We start from the raw sequence: 19,371 nt of genomic DNA, 5'->3' as shown, positions 1-19,371 counted from the left end.
TTACTAGTGATATTTCTTGTGTTTTTGGATATTTCTATTCCATTCGTTATCGAATTATCTAATTTCTACTATTACGCGACGTGAAAGAGTGTGATGATTCACTAAAAATAAAACAACATATTATAGTATATAAGTGAGGTATAAACCTCAACCTATAATATTAGTAGGATTGAATTAAGCTTAACACTCATTTTCTACTAGTTGTTGAATCACGGAGTTAAGTTTAAAGTTCTTAACATATATAAAGATAATTTTCAGTTACAAAAACCAGACTGCAGCATACCAATCTCATATTCGAGTGTCACAATAGTAAATCTACTGTACATAATTTGAAATTTGAAACTATGGATACTCAAACTACCGTTCTATCTGTGCTATACTATATATAACTCTATCAAACTGTAATAACTCATGAACATTAACAGGAAACGACACGAATCAAACACAGGAGTTACTGGTTAACGAAGTTTCTGATATGGGTTATCATTTCTTGGGTTCGGGAATGTGAAAGCTGGTAATTATGCAGCACTTGGAAGGCATGGCCTACGCCTTTGAAAAGAACTGTTTCAACCCTTTTTCCTGCTTTAGCCAAAGCTTTTGAGAACTCCAAGTTCCTATCTTTCAGTATATCCATTTCTGAAACGCACACCATAATGGAAGAAACCCTCAAATCTCTCAACTTGACCGTGCCATGTGCAAGAGGGTTGCAATATGGGTGGTCACGGGTGGCTCCAAGAGGAAGCGCCAAGCGCCAGTAAGTGTCGGAAACGGATAAAGTGAGCGCCGAATTGGGTGGCTGAAGGAAATGCTTCTCAGAGCTAGTTCTTTCTTCTCCTCCGAAGAAAGGTTGGATCAGTATGACACCCTTGAGGGATAATGGTGTTGTCGTGTTTGATGATGATGATGATCCCATGCGGGTGGCCACATTATAAGCTATGTTGGCGCCTGCACTATCACCGGCGAGGAAAACGGAAGACATGTCGCAGTGAGTCAGCCACCACTTTTGCGCACTAGAGATGTTCTGTGCTTCTCTTTTGACCCACGCGAGAGCGTTGAAACCGTCATCGTATGCCACGGGAAGACGATTCTCTGGGGCTAAGTGATAATCCACAGAGAGAATGACACAGTTTGCTTTGGAAGCAAGGTTGGTCAAGAACTCGTGGTAACAGCTCCAAGCAGCGGAACCAACACAGAATCCACCACCGTGGAAGTACACAATCAAAGGAAGAGCCTTTGTGTGATAACTCATTGAAGGCACGTAAACACGTGCCCATAAGTTGGTCTCTTTGTTGATGGTAACATCTTTGGCACTTGAAGACGATGATGATGATGATACTGTGCAGGAGACAGTAGGCACAATCGGTGGTCTCTCTACACGTCCATCTCTGTGGACTCTAATGAGTCCTTGGATCTCTTCGGTGATGATTTCACGTTGCTGGTTGGTGTTGTTCACTTGAGGGTTATGCCTGAGTGAAATGGTAGCCATGATATTGTTGAAGAGTGAAAATCTAAACTCTCCTTAATTTTGATCGATGCTATGTGGTTTGGTCCTTTTATAGAAGATTAGAGAATAAAGAGAAGGGAAGCTGAGCAATTGGAAGGGTTGAAGTTGGAAAGAAGCTTCATTCTGATAGCCATGTGCTGTTATGAAGATTCCCGCGTGAAGTTTTAATATTTTTTGTTTTTTGTCTCTGTCTCTTTGGATTGTATCTTATAAGATTTACTTTCATACAGTGTGAAAATGAACAGGGAGAATCTGATTGAAGGAGGGGATGTTTGGGATAAACATTATTCTTATCTGATGATATCTGATGATGGAGGTAAAATGCAGCACTTCATACGATACTTCTGTAATAAGCATGTTGCAACTTGCATAGCTATTTATGACACTTAAATTCTGTAACTCTTTTTTCTACACTTCTGATATGGATACCCAATCCATAAAGTGAAGTGAACTAGGACAACTTTCTTATTTTTGTTTATTAATGTATTATGATTTTAAGATCATTTTTCTTTATATATCCATGATTTTGGGTTAAAAAATAATATTTTAATACACATAAATTTTTTACATTTATTTTTTATTTAAAAAAAATTCACTCTTTTATAATACTTTACTTTTAGTCTTATAATGTGTGTTAAATAAATATAAAATGATCTTATCCTATTATTGTCATGACCATTTTATCCTAATAAATATAAAAGTGTCTTAAAGTAATATTATTATTTTGTTTGAGAAGTTACTAAACTGAATAGACTCAGACAGAAAGACTACCATAATAAAAAAATAAATAAAAAAATAAAGAATATTCTTCTAATTCCAAGTACAAGCAAATGGAAAGTTAACTTTATTCTTTAAATATCCCATATCTCTCAACAGATATGCCTTCTTCTATTCTTATTGATCTTATTATACTAATTTCTTTTCCTATTCTTTTTCTTCAATATTGAAAGAAAACGCAACAACTTTATTTCCTTCGCATCTCTCTCGACAGATACGTACGTCTCCTTCCAATATTATACACACGCACACGGAGTTTGGGATATATATATATATATATATATATATATATATATATATATATATATATATATATATATATATATATATATATATATATATATATATATATATATATATATATATATATATATATATGTGTGCGCATTTTTCATTTATATATAATAATTAATTATCTTGATTTATGGCCCAACATAAAAAAAAGTTATCTAACTGCCTTGTTTTTCTCATCGTTTCTATATTTTAGAGAGATTTAACCATAAAAAAATGCAGCAGAAAAATTCATTTGAATTGTTAACTTAAAACTTAAGTTAATTTTTAATTTACTAAAAATTTATATCATTTTTTTCTTAAGGATATTCATGGAGAAATTCATATAAGAAAAAGTTATACAAAAATGTTAATTATACACCATTTCTAGATTATAGAAGTCAACCTAATAGTCTCAGACTCTCTTTTTGCTTCCAAATTTCATGCTGCCATTGTGTTTTTTACCCTTCATTTGTCCATTCAAACACATTCTATTATGCTTTTCATTTCAGCTAGTCCTTTTCTAAATTCTATAATTAATTTATTAAGCAATAGGAGAGATATGTACAACTCTCACATCAGTCAAAAGTAACAAGGGAAGAACACTAAACTTAATTAGTTTTTTGCTTTATTTTTATTTTGTATAATTTTTACTATTAATTGATCTATAATCGTAGTTATTAATGTATGGTATGACATATTGTTCATATTTGTCTTCATATATTTTCTTTTAACCATAATTATTAATCCGAAAGTTAAACTAATCACAACTTCTTACTCTTCTAAACTTATTTACCAAACTTTATAACTTTTATAATATTTTTTCAACTTTACCAAAGTCAACCATGTTAAGGTGTGTGTATATATATATCCCTTCACAATCGCCCTTAATTCCATTTAAGTTGACCTTTGTTTCAAACTTCATATAATAGTGCTGATAACTGCTATTCAGGATAATGCACGTGTACTGTCCTTTTACTCACTAGTGCAGCGAGGGGCTTTTACCGCGGTTGATTTTCACTATACGTCGCGGTTCTCGAACCGCGACATATTCAGCCGCGGTAGTAAGTCAGACACTTTATGCCGCGGTTCTAACCGCGGTATATAGGCTGCGGAATATGTCGCGGTTGTCTAGGGAACCGCTGCCTAAATTCATTTTTTTTAAAAAAAAAAATTAAAAAAAAAATTAAAAAATGCACTATATGCCGCGGTTCAACCGCGGCATATAGGCCGACGAGTATGCCGCGGTTAGTGTCAAAACCGCGGCCATATGTCTCGTTTTTAAAAAAAAAAAGAAGCACTATATGCCGCGGTTGTGGTTAGAACCGCGACATATTCCCCTGCAATTTTTTAAAATTGCAGGTCTGTTTTTGTGATATCCACTACCACAAAAACAGACCTGCATATAAAAACATTTACAGAAATTCAATTTCAACATAACAAACACATGTTCAAATGTATTTCAACATCAAATAAAGTAGAGAGTCTAAGAAAATTCTATCTAATCAAATGCATTGTTTAAATCTAAATCTAAGAGCTATTGTATAATCTAACTATATACTTCGTAGCAGCGTTCCTAATGAATAGTAGTGACTTCTCAGGAACTGGTGTAGTAGTCTTGAATCTCTGCAAAAGACAATTCATTTTAATTAGTGTATATGGATTCAACATTTGTTAAAAAATCAAAATTTGTTAAAGTTAAATATTACCGTTTCCCAGCTTGTTGTGATGTGAGAACGAACAATATGGGTCATCCAATACATTACATAGTATCCACACTCATATGACCCATTTTGTCTGTTACACTACAATATATCATCACAGTTGATAATAGTTAGTGAATAACATTTGTTATAAAACAATTATAACAAAGTATGACTTTAGCATATGTCAAACCTTGAGAGAAATCCAAGCAATCTTTCTACTCTTAACAATTGATCTCCCGTCCATCATCATACTTGCTGGAATAGAACTGTATATAAAAAAATGTTTTAGCATTCAGTTATATAACAAAGAAAGTCCAAACATTGAGGTTCTTACCAATCAATTGCTTGTCTGAGTTGTGTGGGAGGAGGCCTGTGCAATGAGCAGAACCACAAAGCATAGTTGTCTTGCACAGACATAACAAGAAGTTGCCAATGGCGCCTGAAATTCATAATAACGTAACTATTAAATATTAAAATCACATATGGAACATTATTATGTTAACAATGTTAACAAAGTTCATGCACAATGCAGGAGATAAGTTGTAAATTATCAATATAACTGGCCAACAACTGTGATTGGTACTCAGATTACCAAATGGGTTCATTCCATCAGTGGCTAAAGCAAGCCTAAGATTTCTACACTCTTTACCAAATTCGGGGAATTGTCGATCAATATTTTTCCATTGCTTTGAATCAGCTGGATGACGAAGCAGCCCGTCAATTTTTCTCTCATCTGCATGCCATCTAAGATTTTTAGCATCTTTGGGATTCGCAAACAAACGCTTAAGTCTGGGCACTATTGGAAGGTACCAAACTACTTTCAAAGTAGATCCATTTTTTTCTATCTGACCATTATCTTCACTATTGTTTTTTGACTTGTATCGTGATAAGCCACATTTTGGACACTCTGTCAAAAATTCAAACTCTTTCCTATACAAAATGCAGTCATTGGGACAAGCATGTATCCTTTTATACTCCATACCCATTGGACAAAGAATTTTCTTCGCATCATAATTACGAGTGGGCAGTGTATTTCCATCTGGCAACATTTCATTCAACAACGTCAACAGTTCTGTAAAACTCTTATCAGTCCATCCATTGCTCGCCTTCAAATTCATGAGCCTTAACACCGCTGACAAACGTGTGAACTTAGTTGAACCGACATACAAAGGTGTTTCTGCATCAGTCGACATCGTCTCATACACATGAGCTTTGGCAAAATTTTCTGCTCCAACATCGCGGATCATGTCCTCCAATTTGTCTTCATCCGATCGATCTTCTTCCATGGTGGAATCAGTAACATTTACACTTTGAGAGTCAGTGCGAAAATCCATTTCTTCGCCGTGCCAGATCCATGTTGTATAGCATCTTAGAAAACCATCACATATAAGATGTTCTCTAATTTGAGTTGCGTTCAACTTTCTCCCATTCAAACAGTTCACACAAGGACATCTAAACTTCACTTCATCATCAGTTCTCCCCTCATTACGTTGCGCAAATTGTATAAATTCCTCTACACCTCTTTCGTACTCAGCACTAATACGTGGTAAATTAATCCAATTTCGATCCATATTCCTAAATATTACATAAATAATATTTTAAGGTTTATAAATAATACAAGAACTACAACACACATTACCAAAACTATAGCAAAAACCATATCATACATTACCAAAACTATAACAATTTCATGCACTATCAAAATTAAAGCAAAAATTATACCAAAACTATAGAAACTTCATACATTACCAAAACTATAACATTATGCAAAAATTAATGAAGCAATCACGTTAAAAATGCAAATGGACATAAATACCTGGAAGAGGAACGGCGGCGGAGAGGGTGAAAAACGCAACACAACGGCGGCGGAGAGGGTGAAAAACGCCAGGAAATCACGATTTTGAACGGCTAAAACTCGTTTTTATCGTCAAAAACGAATAATGACCGAACAATTTTGAGTTTAAACGGTTAAAAACGCAAAATCTGAGATGAAGGGTGGTTCGGAGGAAGAAGAAACGCGAAAACAGAGAGAACGCGCGAGGAAGACGATGCACTGTTCCAAGTTTTGTTTTTTAACTCTGAACGGGGGAATCTACCGCGGTTCACTACTTAACCGCGGTATAAAAGGGTTATATGCCGCGGTTTAACCCCCAACCGCGGCATATACTAATTTAAAAAATTATTAGAAATGGCATTTTTTAAATTATATTCAAACTATATGCCGCGGTTCAGCGGGCAACCGCGGCATATACCTCGAAATATTTCAAATGAACATTAAATTAATTTCATATAGGAGAATATGCCGCGGTTCCCCAGAGAACCGCGGCATATACCCCTGAAACGTGTTCAACACAACTGTCTCCCCAACTGCCTTTCAGAGAATTTCAGAAGTTACAGGGGGTATATGCCGCGGTTCTCTGGGGAACCGCGACATATACCCCCTGTAACTTCTGAAATTCTCTGACTGACAGAGAAGTTGAGACGTTACAGGGGTATATGCCGCGGTTCCCCAGAGAACCGCGGCATATACCCCCTGCAACTTTTCAAATTCTCTGACCCAGTCAGCACCTGCAATAAATTGGCAGGGTATATGCCGCGGTTGTGCAGAGAACCGCGGCATATACTCTGTTATTTAATTTTTTATTCATACGTGGCGTCAAAGGCTATGGTTGACTGGGGTATATGCCGCGGTTCCCAGTAGAACCGCGGCATATATGTTCGTTTTATTTACAAAACTGCCACCGCGCACCATTATGCTGCGGTTTTCGTTGAACCGTGGCATAATGTGCGCTGTAAAAACCCGACAGATACGTACGTCTCCTTCCAATATTATACACACGCACACGGAGTTTGGGATATATATATATATATATATATATATATATGTGTGTGTGCGCATTTTTCATTTATATATAATAATTAATTATCTTGATTTATGGCCCAACATAAAAAAAAGTTATCTAACTGCCTTGTTTTTCTCATCGTTTCTATATTTTAGAGAGATTTAACCATAAAAAAATGCAGCAGAAAAATTCATTTGAATTGTTAACTTAAAACTTAAGTTAATTTTTAATTTACTAAAAATTTATATCATTTTTTTCTTAAGGATATTCATGGAGAAATTCATATAAGAAAAAGTTATACAAAAATGTTAATTATACACCATTTCTAGATTATAGAAGTCAACCTAATAGTCTCAGACTCTCTTTATGCTTCCAAATTTCATGCTGCCATTGTGTTTTTTACCCTTCATTTGTCCATTCAAACACATTCTATTATGCTTTTCATTTCAGCTAGTCCTTTTCTAAATTCTATAATTAATTTATTAAGCAATAGGAGAGATATGTACAACTCTCACATCAGTCAAAAGTAACAAGGGAAGAACACTAAACTTAATTAGTTTTTTGCTTTATTTTTATTTTGTATAATTTTTACTATTAATTGATCTATAATCGTAGTTATTAATGTATGGTATGACATATTGTTCATATTTGTCTTCATATATTTTCTTTTAACCATAATTATTAATCCGAAAGTTAAACTAATCACAACTTCTTACTCTTCTAAACTTATTTACCAAACTTTATAACTTTTATAATATTTTTTCAACTTTACCAAAGTCAACCATGTTAAGGTGTGTGTATATATATATCCCTTCACAATCGCCCTTGATTCCATTTAAGTTGACCTTTGTTTCAAACTTCATATAATAGTGTTGATAACTGCTATTCAGGATAATGCACGTGTACTGTCCTTTTACTTTTGTATATATTTCACGATGTGATGCATATCTTTCAATGTCGACCATTCATTTATGCATGCACCTACCCGCAGATTGACTTAATCAATTTGAATCCTATCTATATAATTTTGCTAAATACCATAAAGTAAAACTTTATCACTTTGACTCCTCTTAATTCGAATAAAATTTTCTGGCATCGAAGATAAATATGGTATTTATCAAATTATTTTATCCCAAATCAAATTAAGTGGTCGGATTCTACCACCTCTTTAACTGTAACCGAAAGTAACTAATTAACTACAAGTAACTATTGTTCCTCTTTAATGTTGTAGTAAACATTAGTTTTGGAGTGCAGCACATTCTCTGCACAAAATACAATGTGAGATGCCGATATTAAGAAATTAGAAAATTGTGTAATGAGATTTTTTACAAAAAAAAAGAAAATTGTGATGTAATTATTCATGTTACATTCAATAGTGGTATAATTTAGGAGTCGAAGTTAAATGTATTATAAATATTTTATTTTTCATTTTTAAAACGTTTTTTTAAAGAGAAAAGTGTGATAAAAAGTATTCTAATGGTCAATAAAGGTTTTAAATATGCAGTTGGTCCCATTTGGAAGATTTTGTTCCAAGAATCACAATCTCATGCAATTTATAACGTCGTGGAAGTTCATAATCCACTGAACTGAGAAATTGCCATGAACGATTACATATTTACTTTATACTAGATTCTGCGGTGGACCCAGGTACAAAAACATGGGTCATGCTAACCTTACATGAATTTCATGGGGGGCAAGAGTCGATATTCTTCTGATCTATACGCATCCACATGGGTCTGCCAAATTTCAAAACCCATCGACATGGCAAAGGTTTTTCATCTTTATTCTTTCTCCTTTATTCTCCGTCTTCAAAGATAAATCAATGAGTCAGTAAAACTATAGTATTGTTAGAAACTGAATTTAAACCTAATTCAATTCCACAAAATCAATTTATAAAATAAAGTTTACATTTTACTTATTTATATATATATATATATTATAAATTAGTCTTATTTTTATTCGATTTTTAACAAGTGTTAATCTTAACATAGTATTCTACCTTACAAAACTATTCATTTTAGCTAAGGATAGATTTCAAGATTCGTGCAAAAAATGCTGCAAATGACCAAATATTATTTTTTGACGAGATTATCAGTCGTCTCAGTGTTACGACGAAGTTAAATTTATATGATGGTGTGAAAACTCCTAATATAGTTTCCCAAACATACAACTCAAAAGTCTTATAGAACTAAAAACGAAACACATCTAGAGATGAAGATTAAAATAACACTGTCTCTACATTAGCCTGATAATTTAGCAACCAACCTTTTAAATAAATATATATTTTTAAAAATTAAAATAATCATTTTATTAATTTTACATTTCAATATTATTTCTTTAAAGTTAACCATTTTTTATTTAAAAATAAAAAAACTATTTCAATTTTATAATTATAATAATTTTTATTATCGTAAAAAAAAATTAAATACACACACTTAACATATATATTTTTTCTAGTAAAAATATTAGGAATTACAATGATTGAAGATTATACAATTACGAAAGAAAAACAATAAATGCAATAATGTGATATATATATTGGCATTAGAGGCGAAATTTGGGTTGAAAATTTTTTGTTTTTTTTACCGACGACAAATCCGTCGATCATGTGCATTTCACTTATCAATGAATTTACCGAAAGCCTTTGATCATTGGTAAAAAAATAATAAAAATCCGTCGATAATATTAATAATTTTTGTATTCTGTATATGGTTAAATTATATTCTAAAAAGATGATTATTAAGAGGTTTCAACCAATTAAAAAATAGTGATTGCATAATTTTGGTTGGCTCATTTTAAAGTACACATTTAGCTCTAATAAGACAATTCATTAGTGGGTATTTTTCTCATTTGAACTAAAATCTCAATTAAATATTACATTTTTTTAAACTCATTATTTATGATTCTTTTAGGCTATGAAAAGTTAGCATGAATAACATCCAACACTATGATTTAAAAGAATTTCTCAATCTCTAATAGCTCATGACACGACCATTATTAAAAGTTACATTAAGAGATTTTATTTAATATATAAATTATGTATACATAATTTTATAACAAGAATAAACAAAGTGTTTTGTAGTGAAGTAGTACTATTTTCAAGCTATTCACAAAAAAAAAATTGTCAAAACATCCCGCCTAAAAATATAATAGCATATTACTTTTAAATATGTGATAAAGAAGATATAAAAAAAACTTGGAATCAATATCTTAGGACAAATATAGAATTTTTTAGGTTAAGAGTTAAATTTCATTTCATTTTATTTATCTAAAAATGGTTTACTTATTATGAAGTGTGATTTCGTGTTAAATCATGGTCATTATTATGCAACATTTCTTTTAGCATTTTCATTTCTTATTCTTGAACCTCGATAAGTGTGGAAAAAAAGTATAAATTATTTATGAGTTGAAATTATTTTAGAATGTATAATTCAAAATTTCACTCTATATTATGTCTGATGATGAGAAGTTGAGTGGTGAAAATAGGGGAGTGCAAGAAGAAATTATGTATACTTGGGTTACCGTGTAAGGCCCAGAAATGGGTAAAAAAAAAAAGACCACAGGAACGACAAGGAGTATTTTTGCGCTGCTTAAAAACTTAAATCGAGGATTCAGCTGCCGTTTCATTGCGAGTTGCCAAGACTGAAACCCCTAGAAAACCCCACTCTTCACTACTTCCGTTCAAGTTGAAAGCACTCGTTTCATTTCCTGCTGCTTTTTCTTCTCTCGAAAATGTCTCTGCGAGTGCTGAACCCTAACGCCGAAGTGCTGAACAAATCGGCGGCACTTCACATGACCATCAATGCCGCCAAGGGTTTGCAAGATGTCCTTAAAACCAACCTCGGTCCCAAAGGAACTATCAAAATGTCTCTCTCTCTCTCTTCTATTTTTTTCCATTTCTTTTTCTTCTTGTTGTCATTTCCATTTATGTTTTGTTTCTTCTAATACACTCTTTGATTCAGGCTTGTTGGTGGCGCTGGTGATATTAAGCTTACCAAAGATGGCAACACTCTATTGAAAGAGATGGTTAGTTTTTTTTTTCTTACTTTTTTTTTTCATTTTTAATTGAGATCTACTACTACGTGCGCTTGAAAACCGTTATTGCGGAACGTGTTCTCTGTTGTGATCTCAGCAAATCCAGAACCCGACGGCGATTATGATTGCGAGGACCGCTGTGGCGCAGGATGACGCTAGTGGAGATGGCACCACTTCCACTGTTATCTTCATTGGCGAACTTATGAAGCAATCGGAACGTTACATTGATGAAGGTTAGTGAGTTTTGTCTCTGCGTTCGAGTTTCTGTTTGTTTCTAAGTTATTCTTCGCATTGCTTGTCCTCGTTGTTCGCTCGTTGGCGTACAGTTCAGCATTTGTTTATTTATCTTTATCCATCTTTCTTGATAGTTTTATTAGTATGAAGTTCCTTACTGCTTTTTGTGATTAAGTCGTGATTTCCTCTAGTTAGTTAAGGTGAATTTTAGAGATGGCGAATTTTTTTGCTATAGAGAGAACTTGAAAACCGCAACTAGGATGACGATATGACATCCTTTAAAGTAGAATTAAAAAAAGTGACTATTTATCTATATATTCAGTTTTCCTGGTAGTTTGTTAACTGGCGTTAATTTTCTGCTGTTTTGTTACTGGTGATGATTTCTTATGGTTAGCAAGAGAGAAGTTTAGAGAAGACGCCTATTTTTCCTCAGAAAGAGGAGAAAAATGCAAGTAGGGTGATGATATGGTATTCTTTAGAAGAAACAAGGCTGCATGCGCAAAAGATGTGAGAACATGAGTATAACTAGGATGTGCAGTTTCTTTGCGATTCAGGGTGATCCCCTGGACGGTTGAAACATCCATGAAATGTATGCAAAACAAAGGCATTGAATGCTATCCTATTTTAGTCTATTGTAGGACTAGGGGCATATAGATATCCTTAAAATGTGGAGGGATGAAGCTTTCTCGTTTTGATGCCTTATCTGTCATTTCATCCTTTGCTAATGCCGAGATGATATATGGATGTTATAGGTATGCATCCACGTGTGTTGGTTGATGGTTTTGATATTGCCAAGAGAGCAACTCTGCAATTCCTTGAAAAGTTTAAGACACCTGTTGTGATGGGTGATGAGCCTGATAAAGAGATTCTCAAGATGGTAGCTAGAACAACCGTGAGGACAAAGGTAAAACTTGTTTCATTTAATATCTTTTGTAGCTCAAATCTGATCATACATTGGTACTGCGGACAAAATGAAAAATAACTCGTCAGCATAAATTTGTACACGCATGATATTCTCACCATATATTTCTTCATCATTTGCAGTTGTATGAATCACTTGCAGATCAATTGACTGATATAATTGTTAATGCGGTAAGTTCACATTGAATTTTAGACATTTATACTGAGTCCTTGTAAATAACAAACTTTTATTTGCATTTTGTTTGCTTATTTGCGGTATATTTTGCTATTTATTGGACCGGAACCTTTTACAGCTGTGTGTTCAGTGACTTGTGGTTTTTCCTACGATAGGTTTTATGCATCCGGAAGCCTGAGGAAGAAATTGATCTTTTTATGGTGGAGATTATGCATATGCGACACAAGTTTGATGTTGACACACGCCTGGTATGTTTTCTGACTGACTGTTTGTAGCCACTCCTTTCCAGTACTTTGTTGTATCTTATTTTTATAATTTTTTAAATTTCATGTTACATATATTGTATACAACCTGGATGTTCCTTTTATTGCCTTTCCATCATGATTTTGACTGCCTTCTAAAATTCTCAACTTAACATTAGTCCAGTAAAAGTTCTGATGTGATGATGCCAAGGACTTATACTTTGTTTTAATTGAAATCATTATCCTTATCTACCTTTGTTGAAATCCAGTCAGGTTTGATTTTCTCTAAATGCAGGATTGAGATTTAGTTAGTCATAATAGTTTAATGTTGAGAGGGACTGTTTGCTTGTTATGATTAAAAACAATCCACGTTGTTCTGAAAACGCTTAGTAACTGGTTTTGTTATTATAGTTTTAATTATTACAGTTTTGATGTATGAGCCCAGTTATTACCGTATATGAAAAAGTTCTTACCATTTAGTCCATAGTTATGGATTTGGTAGCATGGTTTGCAATCTTTAAGCTTTGTTGCTCGCCAAATTGAGTGAAAACTGCTCAGCTCATTTTATGGATAGAGATTCATATCCTGGCTTAGTTAAAAAAATCTGTACTTCTAAAAGAACTTTTTAGCAGGAAGCTATTAAAAATAATTTTCAATCATATCCAGAAATCAATAATTGATAAATTAAAATCTGAATATCCATTTCTACTGTATCCTACCAAGCACATCTTTTTTCACTACCATGGGGTGTATATTAAGCCAGGATATGAATCTTGATACGAGATTAAATTTAACCTCTAGGCAGGCTATCCTCTTATTGCACAAGTTGTGCTGACATTCTTCACATCTTGCTTATCTCCTTGGCTAACTAAGATAAGCCAAATAATTCATGGTCCATGTGCTACTGTAAGTCATAACTGATAACAATTGGATTTAGTTGTCTAATATATAGCTCGAGAGAAATAGAAATTACGAAGAGAGCTTTTGTAGAGCTAAAACATAATTGTAGTGGACTATCTTCTGATTAGAGAGCTTCTGAACTCATAAAATTTTGAACTCAAATAAATCATGAAAAACAGAGAGTTTTTGTTATTTATAATTTTTTTTCACTTAAATAAATCACGAATAAAGAAAGCTATAATACCTAAGCTCTGTACTAGCAATATAGCAAATCACAACCCATATTTAACTATAAGTTACCCACATTGTCTAACTTCACTTATAATTATATTATTGTATTACACCTTCTGGTTTTAGTTATGCGGTTCTTGCATGCACTCAATTTCATCCCTCTGTATTTTTTAGGTTGAGGGTCTTGTCCTTGATCATGGTTCCAGGCACCCTGACATGAAACGACGGGCAGAAAATTGCTATATCTTGACGTGTAATGTATCTTTGGAATACGAGAAGAGGTAATCACCCTGATACTTGTCAATATCTTCCAATTTGTGTTTTGTGTGTTTTAAGTGGCTGTCATTTGATTACTTTTACCTGTTATCCAAACCTGCTACTACTGCTATTCATTATTTACCAGACTATCTTACTTATTATCCCTTTTAAGTGTCATACAATATGAAGGGTAGAAATATTGTTGAAATTAGTGTATGAATTGTTTAATTACCCTTAATCATTTAAATACAGGTATCGGAAAATTATGAATTTTAGATGTATTGTTTTTAGTTTTTACCAGTAGCATATGTTATCAGTCTCTATTTTGGAGATTGAGTGTGTCTTTTACTTCAGACACAATATTGGTTATGTTGTATAGTAAAATGTGTAAGTTCACATTGCATGAAATGTTACCATCGGTGTTGGTTTTTAATCTGTTTTATTAGGATGGCTTAGTTAGCATGAAGGAAGTAAAGTTTTCATTTACTATAATAAAATTAGGTACTGTCACTTCAATTGTCTTTTGATCTGAATTACCTGTTTTGTTTTTCTAAAAAGACTGGTTTTAACCTTAAAACAAACCAAGCTCACATTTATTACTACTAGGGAAATCTGTTTTTTAATGTAATGATAAACTTAATAGTTTCAACCATCTAAGCACTATTTGTCAACTGTTATATCACTTAAGCCAATAATGTATACACATTGTGTGGTTTTTCATTATAAGATGCCTGGCCTATATGAACTATCTTTGATGTCTGCTATAGTAATGAAGCCAATGTTTTCTCCTCCCAGTGAGGTAAATGCAGGTTTTTTCTACTCAAGTGCGGAACAGAGAGAGGCTATGGTTTCTGCTGAAAGAAGGCAGGTTGATGAGAGAGTTAAGAAAATCATTGAACTGAAGAATAAGGTAATGAAGTTTTATTCCTTGTATTTATTGATTTTTACATGTTAATCTGGTCTGTTATATTGCTAATAAGATAATAATGCCATTTCACGTTTCTGTTAGATAGAGATAATAATCGTTTCTGGATTACAGCTGGAACCGCCCTTTGTCTGGATTATCTCTCAGTAATAGCTCAATTTTATTTGACTGCTCTTTACTGAATAACTTCATATGTGTGTATACAGGTTTGTTCTGATAGTGATAGCAATTTTGTTGTTATCAACCAAAAGGGAATTGATCCTCCATCACTGGACCTCCTTGCAAGGGAAGGAGTAAGTAACATACCATTGTATTCTGGTTTTTTAAAACTTAAATATTGGGAAGATGGCCACATAATGTATAAATACTCCTGGAAATTTTATTTCACTCCAATTATTTAGGTGATGATGCAGAAATATGCTGAAAATGACCAGTACTGAGTGTCTGTAATATTTGAGCTGCATGCGCATCATTTTCTTTTATTGGTTGAAGGAAAAAAAAGCCAGTTTGAAATGTCTGAAACATTCCAATAAATAATGACCATGCTATAGTGTGGTCTAATATGTTAGATTGTTTATCCATGAAGTTTGAAGATATTTTGTATTGAAATACTGCCTGTTGGTTTTGCAAGAAATATTTTATACTAGGAATATGAACTGATTAAGTGAAGAATCATGACCTGTCCCTCGTTTAATGACCATGGTACATAGAAGAATCTAAAAGATATCAGAGTCTAATTTTTTTATGAGCGAAAGCCATTGAGGGATCATAGAAGACGTTTGTATGTTTTGATTATATAATGTTTGTGATGTTAAATATCCCATGACACTAATTGCATGTTGCTAATGAGTATGAGGTGAACTCGTCTCATGAGCTGTCATCAGTTGCATAATCCCTATCCTGTTTTATATCTGCTTGTTTTTTGACCTTGTGTTTAGATAATTGCCCTACGGAGAGCAAAGAGAAGAAACATGGAAAGACTGGTTTTGGCCTGTGGAGGAGAGGCAGTAAACTCGGTAGATGATTTGACTCCTGAATGTCTGGGTTGGGCAGGTTTGGTATATGAACATGTCCTTGGGGAAGAGAAATATACATTCATTGAAAATGTTAAGAATCCTTTTTCCTGCACAATCTTGATTAAAGGTAAATTTCCCTTGCACCTATTCTGGGTTTCTTGAACAGATCCTTCTGTACTATTTATTACTTTTTCTCTGACATCTGAACAAACTGTCATTTTATTGCCAGTAGTTGATTTGAGATTTGCAATTCTGTCATGATAAAACAGGTCCAAATGACCATACAATAGCTCAGATTAAAGATGCTGTACGTGATGGTTTGAGGGCCGTTAAGAATACCCTTGAAGATGAATCTGTTGTCTTGGTAAGACATTTTTATGTCAATCAATTATTTTGATACTTGAATTGTACATTTTTTTTTGTAATGTGCATGTTATTCATATAGATTAACTCCATTTTCCTGTGATAATTTTCTTAGTCAAATGAATTTTCAGTTGTTCCCTAGAATGCACACATCGTTTAAAGCTTTTTGTACAAAAACACTTCTGATTTCAGAGAAGGTTGGTATTGTTATTGTAATTGACTTGAGGAGAATTTTCTTTCCCATGATTAGGGTGCTGGTGCATTTGAAGTTGCTGCTAGACAATATCTGTTGAACGAAGTTAAGAAAACAGTTGAAGGGGTAATTGCGAGTGTCTCTTGTCACCCATGTTTTTCTTGTTGTTTAACTGTAGTTATATATTTCAATTTTAATCGCTGATGTTGATAACCTTGAAACAGCGTGCACAACTTGGTGTCGAGGCTTTTGCTGATGCGCTTCTTGTGGTGCCTAGGACACTTGCTGAAAACTCTGGGCTTGACACTCAAGATGTGATTATTGCCCTTACGGTATACTTTCCTTAAACTTATTCCACTTATCTTCTTTCCTCTATTGTGATTGTATGTATATTCTCATACAAAATGGAAAGCATTAATATGTACTTGCTGAATGGTGTTTCAGGGAGAGCATGACAAAGGAAATATTGTGGGGTTGAGCCTGAATACAGGTGAACCTATAGACCCTGCAATGGAGGGTATTTTCGACAACTACTCTGTGAAACGCCAAATCATAAACTCAGGGTATGGTTGAATCTGGATCTGACATCATTAATTTGTTTTTTTTTTTTTAAATTAGGAACACTTAAATACTAGAAAATGTCATTACTAATGGTATGGTGTAGAGTGAGGGAGGAAACAAATTTTATTTGAAGGGAAAATGAAAAGAGAGAATTTAAGTGTTGACTCCTCAACCAGTTCTGCGTACAACTCGATGCCCTCTGGTGATGGCTTGTCATGAGCTATGATAAGAGCATGTGATCTTCAGTAGCGAATGCTGATTCACATGAATATTTAGAAACAGGAAGAACTCCATGGATGAGGGTTGTGGATGTGGAGTATAGGTCAGGTTTGTCTGGGTCTGAAGGTCTCCAGCTCTATTAGAACGGACGTTTAACGATATAAATCATGTTTTCTTAGATCTAGTTTTGTTGTCAATTTTAGTTGGTAGAACTGTTACACTAAGTTAAACACAATCAGGATGTATAGCTATTTAAAAACTTCCATTACGCCAAAAACAATAAGTTTAATTTAAGTAAGCATGATTACTATTACGTAGTTATGTCTTCGTCTCTTGATGCTATACAGGCCAGTTATAGTATCTCAGTTACTGGTGGTGGATGAAGTGATTCGTGCTGGGCGTAATATGAGGAAGCCAACTTAGATGTTCTAGAAGCCTTCTCTTTTGGATATGGTGTGCCGCAAACTGATGAATATTTTCTATATTTGGAGGTGCCAGCAGTATTGATTGGGATTGTTATGACTCACTTGTTTTAATCTGTTATAAAGAAAAAGTTTCTTGGTTTTGTTTTTTCCTAGTTTATTGTTTATTGCAATGATTTAATCATGTAAGTGTATTGTGGCTGAATTTTGGGATCCTTTTGAAATTTGTAAGCAAAATCTATTTTGTAGAAATTTAGTTGAGAGAATGCTTTTACCTCAGAAAGTTACTTGTTTTAACCAGCAACCTAAGTCTCAGGACGTCTCCTTTATAATTTTGTATGAAACGTGAATGGCATTGAATTCAAATAGTTGAAGCAATATTTTCATTTTTGAAGTTGGACGTACTCAGCTGCCTGAGATGCGCATTAGCATAATGTAAAAAAAAAAAAAAACTATTCCTACATGTAATATTGGCTATAAAGTAAATCCTTAGCATAATAGCAATTAGTAGGAATAAATGGCATATTTCGCATCGACTTCTGACATGAACCGTATAGCAATTTTACTATCATGCAACTTTATAATATATTACGATTTTAAAGTGCTCCCAACAAACTTATGTATTGTGTCTACCTATTATCTGAAAAATCTGAATACTGTTTTGTTTAGTATGTATTCCTTTTCACTTTATAATTTATATTTACAGGCTAGAATTGATTTTATGTTATTTAACGATGGATTAATATATTTAATAAGTTTTGTTGACTTTTATAACAATTTATTCAAATTAATTTATAATTGGTTGAGAAAATAATTATTCATTGACTTCTTATTAATAGATACCTCAAATTTATGTTTACTAGCTTTTTTAGCACGCATATAATTTAATTAAAATATATTGATAATGTGAGTTATTTTTATATTTTTATATTACTAATTATAGAATTAAGAGATACCTCAAGTTTATGTTTACAACTTTTTTTGAATATATATATAATTTAAGTAAAATCCACTGACACTGTAATTTATTTTACACTATTATGTAATTAAAATTGTTGTCTATAATTATTGAATTTTAATGGTCACGTTTAAACTAGATTTGAAATAATTTTTAATTAAATACCAATGTATTCTTTTTACAACTATATGAACTTGATCGCAAACTATAGATGGGGTCGCATCATTCACCTTGCCTATTCTCCAAGTATGTCCTTTTTTCTTTAAGTAAAGATTTGTTTTCAAGTTTTATGTATAAAATAAGATTTTGCCAAAAATGAGAATCCCATCAATTTGTAAATAAATAATAGGAGATGAATAATCTGAATTAGGATTATAAAATGAATTTTAAGTACAAATGAAAAATGTTTATCGACAACATACTTTATTACTATTTGTAAAAAAAATATCAATCTTGTTAAATAAAAAAAATAGTGGAAATACATATTATAACAAAAATATATATCATTAACCAAATTTACTGAAAATTAAAAAACTACGCAATTCTAATTTTTAATAATCAATAAAAATGTAATAAAAAAAATCATATATTTACATATTTACATTGTACTGGTGTTCC

General features: G+C 32.9%; 3 protein-coding genes across 3 annotated transcripts; 1 reads left to right on the top strand and 2 right to left on the bottom strand.

Moving 5' to 3' along the window:
- Positions 1–217: 217 nt before the first annotated feature.
- On the bottom strand, positions 218–1,680 carry LOC108321672 (probable carboxylesterase 17). The gene has a single exon (XM_017553494.2). It carries the CDS (start codon positions 1,484–1,486, stop codon positions 452–454), a length of 1,035 nt encoding a protein of 344 aa, XP_017408983.1. The 5' UTR covers positions 1,487–1,680; the 3' UTR covers positions 218–451.
- Positions 1,681–3,927: 2,247 nt separating this feature from the next.
- LOC128195428 (uncharacterized) lies at positions 3,928–4,701 on the bottom strand. The gene is made up of 4 exons (XM_052872884.1): positions 4,592–4,701; positions 4,448–4,523; positions 4,261–4,356; positions 3,928–4,177 (listed from the first exon to the last, which is right to left on the bottom strand). The coding sequence occupies exons 1-4, from the start codon at positions 4,672–4,674 to the stop codon at positions 4,082–4,084; spliced, it is 351 nt and encodes a 116-aa protein (XP_052728844.1). The 5' UTR covers positions 4,675–4,701; the 3' UTR covers positions 3,928–4,081.
- A 5,976-nt stretch (positions 4,702–10,677) lies between these two features.
- LOC108321719 (T-complex protein 1 subunit zeta 1) lies at positions 10,678–18,078 on the top strand. The gene is made up of 15 exons (XM_017553561.2): positions 10,678–10,966; positions 11,063–11,126; positions 11,233–11,368; positions 12,122–12,273; positions 12,414–12,461; positions 12,621–12,713; positions 14,013–14,119; positions 14,892–15,006; positions 15,228–15,314; positions 15,960–16,164; positions 16,307–16,401; positions 16,651–16,719; positions 16,818–16,925; positions 17,038–17,156; positions 17,721–18,078. The coding sequence occupies exons 1-15, from the start codon at positions 10,833–10,835 to the stop codon at positions 17,794–17,796; spliced, it is 1,608 nt and encodes a 535-aa protein (XP_017409050.1). The 5' UTR covers positions 10,678–10,832; the 3' UTR covers positions 17,797–18,078.
- The last annotated feature ends 1,293 nt before the right edge of the window (positions 18,079–19,371 follow it).

Source organism: Vigna angularis, chromosome 2, assembly GCF_016808095.1.
Source record: "Vigna angularis cultivar LongXiaoDou No.4 chromosome 2, ASM1680809v1, whole genome shotgun sequence".
NCBI lineage: Eukaryota > Viridiplantae > Streptophyta > Magnoliopsida > Fabales > Fabaceae > Vigna > Vigna angularis.
This window is presented reverse-complemented; position numbering and strand designations above follow the sequence as displayed.

Bases quoted from the DNA above. Each gene is read 5' to 3' on its own strand.
- LOC108321672 (XM_017553494.2), bottom strand. From the start codon at position 1,486: ATGGCTACCATTTCACTCAGGCATAACCCTCAAGTGAACAACACCAAC.
- LOC128195428 (XM_052872884.1), bottom strand. From the start codon at position 4,674: ATGTCTGTGCAAGACAACTATGCTTTGTGGTTCTGCTCATTGCACAGG. The intron at 4,524-4,591 runs GTAAGAACCTCA...TTTTATATACAG, and splicing joins CTCAGACAAGCAATTGATTG to TTCTATTCCAGCAAGTATGA. The intron at 4,178-4,260 runs GTAATATTTAAC...TGTCTTTTGCAG, and splicing joins TCACAACAAGCTGGGAAACG to AGATTCAAGACTACTACACC.
- LOC108321719 (XM_017553561.2), top strand. From the start codon at position 10,833: ATGTCTCTGCGAGTGCTGAACCCTAACGCCGAAGTGCTGAACAAATCG. The intron at 12,714-14,012 runs GTATGTTTTCTG...TGTATTTTTTAG, and splicing joins TTGATGTTGACACACGCCTG to GTTGAGGGTCTTGTCCTTGA. The intron at 16,165-16,306 runs GTAAATTTCCCT...ATGATAAAACAG, and splicing joins CTGCACAATCTTGATTAAAG to GTCCAAATGACCATACAATA.